Below are 14,938 nucleotides of genomic sequence, written 5' to 3'. Positions count from 1 at the left end.
AATCATCTGTTTTTTTTTTAAAGGGGTGAGGAGGCAGCTGCGGCTACCTGCATGCACAGCCAACCCGCTCACCCAAAATTCATCTTTTTATTTCTCTTTATCAAGCATATATAATCCATGACAGTAAATAATCCATGAGAATAAAAAATTCTTTCATCTATAGATAACAATATGATGTCCAACTCAAAAAGTCTAAAGTCAGTTGACCTCTTATGCCAGTTACCAACTTATTGCTTCTAATTTCCTGATCTCCCTTTCACTGCTTATCTGTGATAATACAGCTGAATGCTGCAAGTTTTCTTTTTGCCAGCTGAGTTAAGCTTTGTAGTAGAGGGTGCTTACAGAGCCACAGTCCATAAGGAAAGCACCTTCTCTTGTCAGCTTTTCTGCAGACAATTTCTGGAGAGGTGGCTGAGGTACAACTCTGTCATTAACATGTATTGCGCCCTGAAAAGAAAAAGGTGGAATATGAATGAGCTTACATTGCTGTCATCACAGTTTGCAAGCTAATAACCAACCGCTAAGTGCTAATAAAATAAAAAAGTGACACTGGAGAATTTAGGATGCAAAACGTACTACTAATACATTACCACCTTAGCTGTAGAATCAAGACACTCAAATATATTCAAATTAAATATAAAATCATAAAAATGCAAAAGGATCTACCCATTTCCATCCCTTTGGGGACTAGGATATACAAAAAGTGTGACTAGGATACCCACTGCAAGCAGGGCACTGCTGCACAGCTCTAGTGACATGATGTAGAGAAGACTCCAAAGAGGAGAGTTTTAACAAAAAGAAGAAGAAGAAAAAAAAAACCTATATTTTTACATGCACATTAAAAATTCTATTGGAATACCAGATTTGGTTTATAATAATCGAAACGTTACTCTGATCATATCAGAAACACTGAATATATACAAATGCAAATGGAAATGTCCACTCTCCAACTTAGCTTTGTAAAAAATATAGCCACACCCACAAGGTGAGTAACTTTCCATGTGAAACTAGTTTTGAAAACCCTATAACCACAGTCCTTATTTAACGTATTACTACTACAGGGGGAAAGAACCAAACAAAAGTATTGTTAATAATACATTATCACCTTAGCTATAGAATCAAGACATCAATTAGATTTGAATTAAAAAATTTCAAATGTACTAAAAGAAATCATACCTCATCGGTCAACCTGTCTATCCTGTATAAGTTGGGATGAATCATTTTCATCAGATGAACAAGGGGCTGACACTTTATCTGACACATAGCATACACACGATCATCCAGACGTGTGCTTGTACCAGTTCTAAATGCTTTCTGTTTGGAAAAAGTTAAAAACATTTCAAGTAAAACATAACTATAGAGGACAAATTTTGAAACAAATATATACTAGCCACTATCAATCATGGGAAACTCTGGGCTTCAAATCAGAAAACCCTGGATTAAATTCTCACTCTAACATTTAATATCGGTAGGTATGTGAGCAAGTTACTTAACTTCTTTTTTTTTTTTTTTTTATAGAGGCATGCTTTATTTACTTGTTTGCTGGTTTGTTTGTTTTTTGTTTATACATGCACTGGGTACAGTCAGAAGCGCGGGAGGGTGAGAGAATTCACCAGATCCAGAGCGGGGAGCAGAGCAGGCAGAAGGACCGAAGTACACTGCTGAGGGGAGCAGCGGGCGGCAGGAGAGGTCTGCGCGCCATGCGGGACCCTCCTCCAGTGGCCGGGGAGCAGCCGGGGATTGAACCGGTGCCGCAGAGGCCGCGGGCAGCTTCGCAACCCAGCGCTCAACCGCTGTGCCACCGGGGAGGCCCAAGTTACTTAACTTCTCAAAGTTATATTGTTAACTAAGAAAAATAGGGAAACTAGCATCTAAGACTGCTGTAAGGAATACAGAAGCTAATGGACATGACACCTATGGTGGTGCTGAGACTGTCCCTTGAACAGCAGGTCCTTTCCTTGAAGTACTTTCTGAGAGTGCGACAGGCACATGAGCATTGAAGGTGCTCCCATGGACTGGAGCAAGAACAGAGGTATCACTAGCCGTCATGTGTTCGCCTGAACTTCACTGCCCACTGTTTTTCCCTGTTCTTCAAAACTCTTCCAATGCTAACTGCAAAATCTTCTAATCAAATATTTTTTAAAAAACCCAGAAAATCTAGATCTCATTTCATCTACGTATCAGGTATTTAAAAAGATTTCACACAAACTAACAGTATATAGAGAACTACCTACCTGTTTGAGAAGAGCCAATATATAGAGCGGAAACAACTTGAGGGAGCTGGGTGCCATTAGGGCCGAGTGCTGCACATGAGAGACCGCCGAGCCATAGGCAGACAGCGAGTCCACCACTGCGTTCACTAAGGCGTCTCTCGCATCCGACAGACTTGAGGAAATAGACCGATCCACAGCTACAAAGCAAGGAAAATGAAAATGTATTTGCTTACTAGATTCCAATGAATACTGTAAGAGAGAAAATTTACTTAAGAAGCCAAAGAAGATTTTGTTTTTCGGATAGAAAAGTACATCTTACCTGTCACTCATTTTAAAAGTATGGACTCATTACACACTTTTTTTTTTTTTTTAAAGATTGATTTATTCATGCATACAAGAACCAGTGTACAGGCCAGATGTGCGGGAGGGTGAGAGGATTCACCAGAGACAGAGCGGGGAACAGAACAGGTAGATGGACTGAAAACACTGCTGAAGGGAGCAGTGGGCAAGACAGGAGAGGTCTGCCGCGCCATGTGGATATCTCCCCGGCCAGCTGGGATGGAACCCATGCTGAATAGGCTGCGGACAGCTTCACAGTGCTGCACTCAACCCCCTGCGCCACCAGGGAGGCCCTCATTACACACTATTCCCAAAATAAATCTAAATAGATGCGACAATCAGAAAAAATCTGGATTGCTGGAAAGCATATATTGTACATCTACCTTTGAGAAAGTCCTAGAGATATTTCCATTATGCAAATAGAAGCCACATGTGTAAAGTATCATTTTTTCTGCATAAACAGTGTCAGTTCTGCAACCTGAATGATCCACGAAAATCTTTTTATTTTTCCAAGTGTATTAAATCACTTTGAAATTTTCTTTGTCAAAATCTTCCCATGTCGACAGAGAGCAAAGTAAAAGGAGTCTCACATAGTGAAGGGCCAACTATCAGTTTGAAACCTAGATCTTTCAAGTGCATATATTATTAAAATAGAGGCATTTTCATACATATGCCAAGTATTAAAAATAAATCAACTTTTATATTTGAAAATGTTTTTTAAAATATATCAAAATCCAATCAGTTATGGTACAATTAATTTGAAAAAAGATCTAAAATGTTGGGACCTCCCTGGTGGCGCAGCAGTAGAGCGCTGGTTTGCAAAGCTGCCCGTAGCCTCTGCAGCGCCAGTTTGATCCCTGGCCACCGGACAAGGGTCCCGCATGGCGTGCAGACCTCTCCTGCAGCCCGCTGCTCCCCTCAGCAGTGTATTTCGTCAGTCTGCCTGTTCTGCTCTCCCCCCTGGCTCTGGTGAATTCTTTCACCCTTCCGTGCTTCTGACTGTACCCAGTGCTTATATAAATGGATAAATAAATCTTTAAAAAAAAAAAATCTAAAATGTAAATTTAAAAATTGGGATGCTTAGTAAAGGCTATTATAATTTCTCCCAAAATGGGTAATAATGGCTATTTTTGTACTACATGGGAAATAACATGTCCAAATTCACCTAAAAGGTAAATTCATTAAAAACAACAACAAAAAAAAATAGTTATATTAATTCCCCAAAGGGTTAGAAAAATTTTACAGTAGAATTTACTTTTTTGAGTGCAGGTCTACGGTGGTTTCATATCAAATGCATACTCATGTAATCTCTACACAACAGTTCTAGCCCCCCCAAAACATCCCATGTGCCGCTGCCTCTAGGTAGAAAACTCTTCCTGCATTCCTAGCCCATTAGTCAATTGTCTGTTCTTCATCCCTATGATCTTCCTTTTCCAGAATGTCCTATCAATGGAACCCGAGGGATGCAGCCTCAAGGCTAAGTTCTTTTCACCTGACATGGCTCTGGGAGTCACTCAGGTCTGCTGTCACATTGGCAGCGCACTGCTTCCTGTTTCTGAGCTGTGTTCCACTGCATGGATGGACCCCAGTTTTGTGCATACACTATCCATCTGAAGGACATTTGGGATATTACCAGTTTTTAGTGATTATGAATCCCCATAAAAGATTTCTAAACTAAAGCATTAGTAAGAAATACAAGAACAATCTGGTTCACACTGCTGTGAATGAAAATGTAAAACACATATGTTTTGGAAATAAGGGCTTTCTAGGGTAAAACAGTGCCCAGGCTTCAGTTTATAGGCTAGAAAAAAATGTTTTACTTGCTCTTCACTTTTGTACTCACCCATGTTTGCCAGAAGGCAGAGGGCAGCTTGTACATCCACTCCTGCATAGACGTCAGCCAGTGAACTTACCACTGGCAAGCAGAGCGTATGCACTCTGATTCTCCGCTCACCTAATGAAGTGATGAATAAGGTCAGTGCAAAATACATCCGATCAAAAAGAAACAAGCAAACAGGGCAAATATGATTTGAGCTATTGTTTGGAATACACTGAATGACAACACGTTTTAAAGACAATGGAACACTTTCCACATCTGAAGACAGACGATGGACATACAAGGAATTTTGGGTGCAGGAACACATTAGGTCCCAGTTCTTAACTTTAATATCACTCATCTTAATCATACCCAACACAGTAAAATGTCAGAAAACTCAGACTGTCAAATAACAGATGTAGGCTTTAAGCATTATAAAGAATTTTTTTTAACTATCATTTAAAATCTTTATTCAAATTCTATCAAAGATTATCAGTGATATTACATGCCGTGATTAGCTTTCTATTGTACAAATCAGTGTCAATGAAATAAAAAATAAAGCTGGATACTAGGCAAAGGACTTTATTAACCTGTTTCAAACATTATTCCAGGATTCTTCAGCTTAATTAGCTGCAAAGAATGAATTGTGTATAAGCAAAAACTGAAACGAGCTGCAGTGTCCAAGGGGCTCAAGCTGAAAAGTATTAGAGATCTAGATTTTATCAGATCAATGAACAAAATTTAAAAATGCAGTCATAATATAAAATAGCTCCCAGTAACTTCTTCAAGTTTTATTGTCTTCAGAAGTTGACTCAATTCAGTTTGCTTCATTTTTGGAAGCCTCATAAAATTCCCCACAAGATCTGGAACTTCATCATCATCATCCTCTCCAGTGGCAAGGGGTGCTTTTCCATCCACAGATTGTTTGGGCAGAGCTTCAGCCAGTCTCCTTAAGCTAGTCAGACTGTCTGCACCAAGCTGGTTTAAGATGCTGGGTAACATTTCTGTCAGCTGTTTTGTTTCAGCATGACCTGTAATGGTGAAAGTGTTTGCTGCCAGAGATGCCTGAACCTTAGGGTTGTTAAAGTGGATCACTGTTCCTTGGTTTGTGAACATATTCACCTCTTCAATACCAGAGATGTTGTTTACCCCTAACATCTTTAAGGAGAACTGAAGTTTTTTATCATCTGCTGTAGCTGTTCTGTGAACCACCTTCTTCTTTGTGCGAGCAGTACCTTTCCCACCAATGTGCACTTGTGCCTGCAGCTTGGTGAGTTTCTCCTGGTTCATGATAGTTTCTTTCATCTTGTTGGAGTGGAAAAGGGGCCACATGGGGGACTAGGGTTGGCGCTCAGGGGGTCTCGGGCAGACCAGCTGAGATTAGGCCACTATGCAGAATTTTTTATTTTCTGAGTCAAGCTATAATGCTCAGGATGGGAATAGCTGGATTTGGCAAAGTTTGTTTATCAGACACATGTGATCCTAGGAACACATGGTTCCCATGGGTCAAAACACATTATTTAAAGATTAAAAAGCTAGTTAAAAAAAGGGACATATATTTATTTATTTTTTTTTTTTTGAAAGCAGCAGGCTTTCCCACATTATTTATTTATTTATTTATTTGTTTGTTTGTTTGTTTGTTTGTTTGTTTGTTTATACAAGCACTGGGTACAGTCAGAAGCGTGGGAGGGTGAGAGAATTCACCAGAGCCAGAGTGGGGAGCAGAGCAGGCAGAAGGACCGAAGTACACTGCTGAGGGGAGCAGCGGGCGGCAGGAGAGGTCTGCGCACCATGTGGGACCCTCCTCCGGTGGCCGGGGAGCAGCTAGGGATCGAACCGGCACCGCAGAGGCTGCCGGCAGCTTCGCAACCCAGCGCTCAACCGCTGCGCCACCGGGGAGGCCCAAAGGGACATATATTTAATGAAACAATGTAAATTCCATTTTTCCTACTGTCTGTTCCGCCATTCTCCCCATTATCTCCAGCATGTGAAAGGAGAGGAAAGTTTATGACACAGGTTCTGTGTCTTCTTTTAACAGTAACAATACCTTTGCTTGATGTATATAAGAGGGCTGTTTGAAAGCACACTAAGGAAGTATCTGTCAGACTTTCTTCAATTGACAGCTGTACTGCAAATCCGGCATCAGGATTGATGTTGGCAAGGGATAACAAATCAGTGGAACGGACAAAGAAGTTTCCATGAAAAGTGTGCATTGAGAGACCTAGGGAAGAGAGAACTTGTTATAAAAGATGAAGTAATCTTTATCTCAGGATAAAGCTACTTTTTAAAGTAAAAGATGTCGCTGATTGTGAATCGAAAGGATAATTTCAGAGTTGGAGGGGATGTCAGTAGATATTATTTAATTTACATGCCTTCCTCCTCAAAATATTGAGAACTCTTAGTAAAGTTTAGATTTAATTTTATGCTAAAAATGTTCTATAATACCAATTCAAAGAACCCAATGCAGGTTATATAAAAGGAAGACTATATATTTAACTTGAATTGATAAACAAATTTATAATACTTTCTCATTTGTGATTTGAAGATGAAGATCTAACTGATGTACAAAATTATGAAGATTGTTGAGGGTCATTTTACAATTCGTTTAAGAATTAAAAGAAGAAAACAGAATCCCCTTCAGTAAATATGCTCATAAAACCAAAGTAATGTAACTGAAGACTATTTTGAATGATTATGAAGACAAGTATCATTAATCTAACAACTTCTATATTCTTCTAAATTCTCCTAAAGTCACCTCCAAAATGGGTTTTCTCTTACATTATTCTCTCTCTCTCTCTCTCTCTCTCTCTCTCTCTCTCTCTCTCTCTCTCTCTCTCTCTCTCTCTTTTTTAAAGATTTATTTATTTATGCATACAAGAACTGGGGTATAGGCCAGAGGTGTGGGGGTGAGAGGATTCATCAGAGAAACAGCAGGGAATAGAACAGGAAGAATGACCGAAATACACTGCTGAGGGAAGTAGAAGGCGAGCCAGGAGAGGTCTGCTGCGCCATGTGGGTAGCTCCCTGGCCAGGAATCTAACTCATGCTGCAGAGGCTGCGGATAGCTTCATAGGTTGTGTCTTAACCCCTTGCGCCACCAGGGAGGCCCCTCTTACATTATTCTCAATATAGCAAAACACTTATGTCTGCCCACTTACTCAAATTACTTAAAAATTATTCAACAACTCCGTATGTGCAAAGCAAATTTGCTGGATCACGTCCTTTATGATGAACAAATAATCATGTTAAGAAATCACAGATAGTCAATATATAAATGCTTATTGATTTTCACAGACGTATGTCATATAAAGTATATAACTTTTTATAATTTCATACCTTTGGTACACCGTATTCTCATAACAGCCTCAAATCCAATTTTTCTTGTAAGATAACGCTTCAGGTCTTTTTGTAACTTTTCTGCTTGTGAAGGATTGTGAGTAAAGTGGAAAGATGGATAATAATAGATGCACCCTGCAGAATACTTGGACATGCAAGCTTTAGAAAGAAATAGAAGTATTAGCTACTGTCCAACCACAGTACAGATTCTATATAATGAAGAAACCTAAGTCATGAGAAAAAGTAAACTGTCAAAACAAGCATAATACATAAATCCGAAAAAACAAAAACACAAGTATAAATAAAGTAAAATGTAGTATCAGGTTTATTGCTGAGCAGAGTGGTAAAGGAACTGTATTTTTAAAAACAAAATAGTAATAGCATTTTATATCTACACAGTGCCTTAAAATTTACTGATAATTTTCATAGATATTATTTAATTCACATGCCTTTCTCCCCAAAATATTGAGAACTCTTAGTAAAGAGTTGAGATTTAATTATATGCTAAAAATGTTTACAAAAACAGATGAATACAATGATATCTTCTTACCTAGAGAAGCAAGATCAGAATACTGTGAACTTAAAAGGAACAGATCCACTGCTGTCTGCTGCCCTGAGCAATCTAAAGCGAGTTTCTTATAAAAATCAGTCGCGGGGCCAAGATGTTGCACAACCTAAGTCAATAGGTCATAAAGTGAGAGGTGGAAACCTTGAATTACACACATTTTCAATGTCTCTCTTATAAGAAGAGAGAGGATACCCCCGTTCCTGATAAAACCAGCGATATTCCAGGCAGTTGACATAGATTTTCTGTAAGAATAATAATCACTAACATTTATAAAGCACTCATGTGCCAGCACTGCTCAAGATGTTTTCCATAAATTAAATTATTTAACCCTCATAATAACATCTATTTAATGAATTATCTACATTTTACAGGTGAGGAAACTAAGGCCAAAACCGCTTAAGTAAACTGACCACTCATGTAGTTACTGAGTGGTGGATGCTGGAAAATAAACCCTGCAGCCAGGCCTACAGGGAATGTTATGAAGGCTTTTCCTACTGGTATGAGGATACTTGAACTGAGATGGCAATGGAGAAAGAGTTAAAAACGCAAGGACCAGGCTCCAAGTTCTTCATTATAATATAACTTTTAATATAACTTTTAAATACTGTATAATATAACTTTTCAATACTCTTAATACACTTGCCCCAATTTATTTTAAAATTAGCTTCTTTCTCAAAAAGCAATTTAGTTTCAAATTTCTATAAAAAGTAAAACATAGTGCTATTTTTCTTTAACAGTTTGGTAAAGAATGAAAAAGCCACAATAACTAATGGCAGTTACAAAAAGAGCATCCTAGGAGTACAGGTTGACTAAAACATAAGCAGAGTTCAATAAGTGAGTGCATTAATAAGTTCAATCAAGTTTTTTTTTTTTTAAAGGAGAACTCTCTTTTTGTTTGTTTGTTTGTTTGTTTATTTATTTATTTATACAAGCACTGGGTACAGTCAGAAGCACGGGAGGGTGAGAGGATTCACCAAAGCCAGAGCGGGGATCAGAGCAGGCAGAAGGACCAAAGTACACTGCTGAGGGGAGCAGCAGGCGGCAGGAGAGGTCTGCGCGCCATGTGGGACCCTCCTCCGGTGGCTGGGGAGCAGCCGGGGATCGAACCAGCGCTGCAGAGGCTGCAGGCAGCTTCGCAACCCAGCGCTCAACCGCTGCACCACTGAGGAAGCCCTCAATCAAGTTTTTACTCTTTGAACCAATACTACTAGGAAGTGAGCCCAAGGAGAATCTAAATATGATTTATGACAAGATTTATGACCCCATTAAAATAGTTTAATTCATAACTAGTAGTAGTGGTATCTTCTCAAAATTTATTTGAGGTAGAATAAAATTCATCAAAAAAATCAAAAACAATGGGTATGATTTGTTATTTGAAATGGAGATTAAAATATTGTGATCAAATCCTCATGTAAATAAAATCCAAGTAATATTCAGTCTCATTTTTTTTTAATTGGTAGAGACAATTCAATTGATAGGATGCCATTAATTAAATAAAAAAGTTCACATTTACTAAAAAATATTTTTTAAAAAAGAGGATTTTTAGGGGTCTCAGAAAATGCAATATACCCTCACAATATACCCTCAGTGGAAAAAGATCACTTAACAATATAGCATACATGTGTGATGGCCGATTATGCTTACTTAAGTATTTGTAAAACTAAATGCTATTATCTCAGTGAGTTTACTGATAAATTTGTTTCTACTTTCCAATGATTTGTATTATCTTTATAATTTAAAAATTTACTAATGATTCCACAGCTACTGGTCTGCAACTGTTCTTATTGTAGCAGTTGTCGCATTCCTCTGTGAGAAAGAATGTTACAAGATTAAACACCTCTTTCTTAGTAAAACAGAAAGTGGGCACATCTGTGACAAACAAGATGTATTCTACACTTCTGTTTGGCAAAGGAGATGACAATCCATTACAAAACAAATGGTGATTTCTTAAATGTCTTGCCCCAGGGTAGAAAGATAAAATTGAGTAAGCAAAAAAAAAAAAAAAAATTAATGAGCACGTTAAATTCTACTATCTGAGATTTAGTATTATCATGTACATAATAGAAAAGAGCACAGGAGTCAGAACATTGAGTCCCATTTTTACCATTAGTTATTTAACATCTTTAGCAAGACAGTTTAATCTGTTTCCTCATCTACAAAATGAAAGGGTTAGAGAAAATGACTTCTAAATTTCTATGACTTGCAAACAAAGTAATAAAAAGAACACATTACAACACAAACACAAAACAGTAATTCAAACTAAATTCTCTTGTCAGCTTTCATTTTCTTTACTATTCTTGAAGTAGAAAAGTAGATAATGAACAAATAATTGAATGGTCTGCAAGGGCAGAAAATACCATCTTGACTATGACAGAGAAAACAAATAGATGATACCTTTGTACTCGACCGCTGATTAGGGTCTTCTCTGGACTGCAGAAGCCCTGCACCCAACGAAGGCAACTGTGTCTGAAACACAGACACACGGCCGCCCGTTGGAGACATCAGCTTAAAGGCAGCCTGAAGCGCAGGGCCAAGGGCACTGTGAGTTTCTCTTGTGTTGGTGAACATACTTGGTAATGCATTCAGTAAGTCTCTTATAAGCTGGGAAAGCAAAGATTAATAGCTCAATTACGGAGCAGGCAAGGCAATGTTTTTTAAAACACCCCAAGTGTAGTATCTGCTGCTGTATTGTAGGCAGCAAAACATACACTGAGAAGTGAACAGACACGCCCCACCCCACCACCGCCCGCCATGCCGTGCACTGTGAAGACACCGACAGCGTGGAGACACCACACAAATACAAGTCACCACACAAACATGGGCAGCTGAAATAACAAATATTTTGCTACCTTAAGGAAAAAGAATCCATCTCACCTCTTTGCTTTCATATAGATTCACAAGTAAGCTATCCGGTGTAGGCAGAAAAACATCTATAGGGAAGAAATATTTTAATATTTTTTTATTTTAAATATTTTAATCAATGCCAATCAAGTCAAGACAATATAATAAATTTAAAAATCTTTGTGTCAGGCCACACATGTAGTAGGCACCATAAAATCATTTTATTAAATATGTATACTCTGCATAAATATATATACACATGTCTGTGCACGTGCATGCAAGTACACCACATACAGATGTAAGAAAATCAGAATCAAGTACTTTCCAGGAAATCATTTACTTTAAAACAAAAATCAAATTGCACCAAACTGACTTTACAGCATTATGACAACATGTATTGTAAAATTAAGTAATGTGAATCCCCAAATCTGTCATGAAAAGACATTTTATTCACTGCTTACCATCTATGTCAGATACAATCAACATCTGAGGCTGTGATAATCCTTCTTGTAAATTGTAGAAATGAATAGTACTATCAAAGGTCATGAATCCTATTCTTGTTCGGGAATCTCCAGGAAGCCTAAAGATAAAAACGACAATTTTAAATTCCACGTGCTCAGTAACTTACTTTCTTGCCAAAAAAACCCCACAAAAAACCTGAAATAATAAGTCTAGAAATAATTACATATGCTTCTCCAGAGGACAGAAAATTTATTCTTGTCTGGGTCACTATTTATCAGAGAAGAGCAAGAATGGAACATTTCATTTCAGATAAAAACACCAGTGTGTTACGAGGTCACAGACTCTGTCTTGGTGGTAGGTGTGGTGTGGTAACAACACCTGAAAGGGGAGATCCTAAACGTCTAAATCATATGCGATATTGTAAACCAATGTTAGCACTAAAAATAAATAAATTGCAGAAATTGTTTTTAGAAGATTGAACTATGTTCAAATAATAAACATTAAAATTGACACGATTCAAAAACCAAAGATTACTTGCTAACTTTCAAAAATTCTCTCAAGTGCAAGTTACTCATCTTCTCATTTTCAATGTTACAAAAATTGCACACTTCGCTTAAATATTTTAAAGACAGAGGACAAACGTGTATTGTCCAAATAAAAGATTTAAATGTAAAGCAAATCAGACTTTCATGTGTAAAATTTAAAATAAAAATCCATTTAAGAACACAGACATTCTATCTAACATTCATCTTTTAAAACTTTTCTGCTAGAAGCCTGTATTGAAATGTCAATGCCACAGCATAAAACAATAAGCATAAAATATTGCCCATCAAGCTCTCTCTGTTAGTAAGACAGATGCCTCATCTCACAGAAGTATGTTTCTAAGTACTGGTCACTAAGTTAACCGCTGTTCTGTAATTTATTTTTTTAGCAGCACCTTTACATTACCGTTGATTATTACTAGAAGCCAAAAGAAAGCTCAGAAGCATTATTACTATTATGCCTGGCTGATCAGGCCATTCAGATGAAGTCGACAAGCTAGTTCAAAAAGCACTTCAGAGAACAGACTGCAAGGAGCTACTGGATGGCTAGCTAATCTATACTGGTCAATATTTATGATGTTTCTATAGACTAATCCTTACTTCTTTGCAACTTCTAAGATCTCTCAGTATTGTTACGGTTACAAATCAGAACTGAGACTACTTTACTCACTTCCCTCCAAGTTCAAAATACAGACCTGAGGCAGAAGTGCTCCAGCATGAAATTCCTCTTTCTCAGTTATTTCCACAGCCCCTTCCAAATACATGCTCCTATACTGGTGCTACCCTTCACCTTTACTTTTTGTTCTGGCTTTCTTAATGTTTTTATTTTGAGCCTATAAGCAAATATGCTTTTAATTATTGAGTTGTTGGAAAAGTCATGAAGCATTTTTGCATAGAAAACAAAAAATACGTCATGTCTTTCTAACAACTCACTATTTTCTGTTCTCCATTTTACCCTTCTGGTTTTGCATAGTCTATTTAATCCACAAATAGTCACTCATCTTTGTCGGTGTGGCGCCTATTTCTAGGGCTATGCCCTCACACTTTTCCCAACTTCAGTATGAAAAGAGCTTTCTTTGCAGAGTGGTCTTCCATGATCATGATGGCTAAAGCTGTCTTTGGAGTAAGCCCTTGTCACTAAGAGAGGGAAAATGCTGGGCCTCCCCAGTGGCACAGCGGGTTGAGTGCAGCGCTGTGAAGATGTCAACAGCCTCTGCAGCATGGATTTGATTCCTGGCCGGCCAGGGAGATACTCACATGGCGTGGCAGACCTCTCCTGCCTTGCCCGCTGCTCGCCTTAGCAGCGTGTTTCGTCAGGTCTGCCTGTTCTGTTTCCCCACTCTGGCTCTGGCGAATTCTCTCACCCTCCTGTGCCTCTGGCCTGTACCCCAGTGCTTGTATAAATAAATAAATATTTAAAAAAAATTAAAAAAAAAAAAAGAGGGGCCTCTTTGGTGGCGCAGTGGGTTGAGCGCCATGCTGTGAAGCTGTCTGCAGCCTCTGCAGTGCCGGTTTGATCCCGGCCGGCCGGCGACAATCCCACATGGCAAAGCAGACCTCTCCTGTCTCGCCCGCTGCTCCCCTCAGCAGTGTATTTCATCAGTCTGCCTGTTCTATTCCCCGTTCTGTCTCTGGTGGATCCTCTTACCCCCCACATCTCTGGCCTGTACCCCGGTTCTTGTACAAAAATAAATAAATTAAAAAAAAAAAAAAGAAAAGAAAGAAAGGGAAAATGCTACGACTAGAGGATAAATTTGAAAGCTCTTAAATTACTAACAAATTAGAAGCAAGTCATTTAGTATCTCTGGATTTTTTTCTAATCATGGGCAAAGAAGATTAGTAACATGCAGACTACAGTGACTAGAGTTAGCTCTCAACAGAGTGGGGACTCTCAGACTCAGCGGGAAGATGGGGAGACCCTCTGGAGTAACCAAGAGCACCTGTGACAAGGTATCATACACTGCCACCTCCATACCTGTCAAGGCGTGAGCCATTCTTACTAACGATCTGTCTTATCTGTTGTGGGCATTGGAATAAAGAAACGCACAAACAACTTTTTTTCCCAGAGATTTGGAAGACTGGTTTTTAAAGATAGTTGAGGGTTTCCTTCCTAATACCAGTAGATACAAGATCAGGAACCAGTCAGATACAAGCAAGCCTTCCTGTGCTACTTTCATCCACAACACAGCTCAGACCTAATATGCCAAAAAGAGCTCAGTTTCTAGTTTCCTGAAATACCCAGCACAAAGTCAGTTCCCTAGTTCCTTTGATCAGATTCAAGCTCCCACTAAAAGTATCTCATGTAAAATTCCTTGCTCAAGCATCAATTACAGCTGAAACGCTCTCACTGGCATCCCTGATATCTTGGCCCTGTCAGGCGCAGTGCTCCGATCTGCTAAGTCAGAGGATAATTAGATCTAAATTCCTCATTAAGCATGGGGAGCTTTCATGACTAAGATGTCCAGTCATAAATCACAAAAATCTAAGTAGCAGGATCCTTACTCTAAGGAGGACAGGATATAATATTTTAGTCAATGAATAAATGAAATCAAATTTAACTGAAAACCAATCCCATAGTTTAATAAACACATGAAATTTACATGCACTCATACACACATATATGTAGTAAGTAAAAAAATTCTTACTTGTCTAAATTTTCTAGTAACGACTGGCACAAAATTGTCAAATACCCAGCTTCCACTGCATTATGAGATACGTCCAAAACAAACAAGTAGACTGCTGGTTGAGGGGGACGAAGCTGAAAAAGGAATAAAAATAATGTGATTTATTTAGTAGCTACATATACCTCTCTCATGTCACT

General features: G+C 38.5%; 1 protein-coding gene and 1 pseudogene across 7 annotated transcripts in view; both read right to left on the bottom strand.

Moving 5' to 3' along the window:
* Positions 1-14,938, bottom strand: part of SEC24B (SEC24 homolog B, COPII coat complex component) — a gene marked incomplete at both ends in the record, with an annotated part of 78,215 nt that overhangs the window by 3,313 nt on the left and 59,964 nt on the right. For all 6 annotated transcript variants that reach the window (XM_084252176.1, XM_084252177.1, XM_084252180.1 and 3 more), the window contains 11 exons: positions 343-447; positions 1,177-1,314; positions 2,235-2,410; positions 4,396-4,506; positions 6,416-6,589; positions 7,705-7,863; positions 8,255-8,378; positions 10,667-10,873; positions 11,147-11,202; positions 11,575-11,693; positions 14,763-14,875. In XM_084252176.1, coding sequence (XP_084108302.1) covers positions 343-447; positions 1,177-1,314; positions 2,235-2,410; positions 4,396-4,506; positions 6,416-6,589; positions 7,705-7,863; positions 8,255-8,378; positions 10,667-10,873; positions 11,147-11,202; positions 11,575-11,693; positions 14,763-14,875 — 1,482 coding nt within the window. The remainder of the gene's footprint in view (positions 1-342; positions 448-1,176; positions 1,315-2,234; positions 2,411-4,395; positions 4,507-6,415; positions 6,590-7,704; positions 7,864-8,254; positions 8,379-10,666; positions 10,874-11,146; positions 11,203-11,574; positions 11,694-14,762; positions 14,876-14,938) is intronic.
* On the bottom strand, positions 5,186-5,673 carry LOC311182742 (transcription factor BTF3-like; annotated as a pseudogene). The gene has a single exon. The product of its transcript is annotated as a transcription factor BTF3-like (transcript).

The sequence above is a fragment of the Talpa europaea genome, assembly GCF_964194135.1.
Source record: "Talpa europaea genome assembly, chromosome: 13".
Classification (NCBI taxonomy): Eukaryota; Metazoa; Chordata; class Mammalia; order Eulipotyphla; family Talpidae; genus Talpa; species Talpa europaea.
The sequence above is the reverse complement of the archived record's forward strand: the minus strand, read 5'-3'. Positions and strand labels throughout refer to the sequence as shown.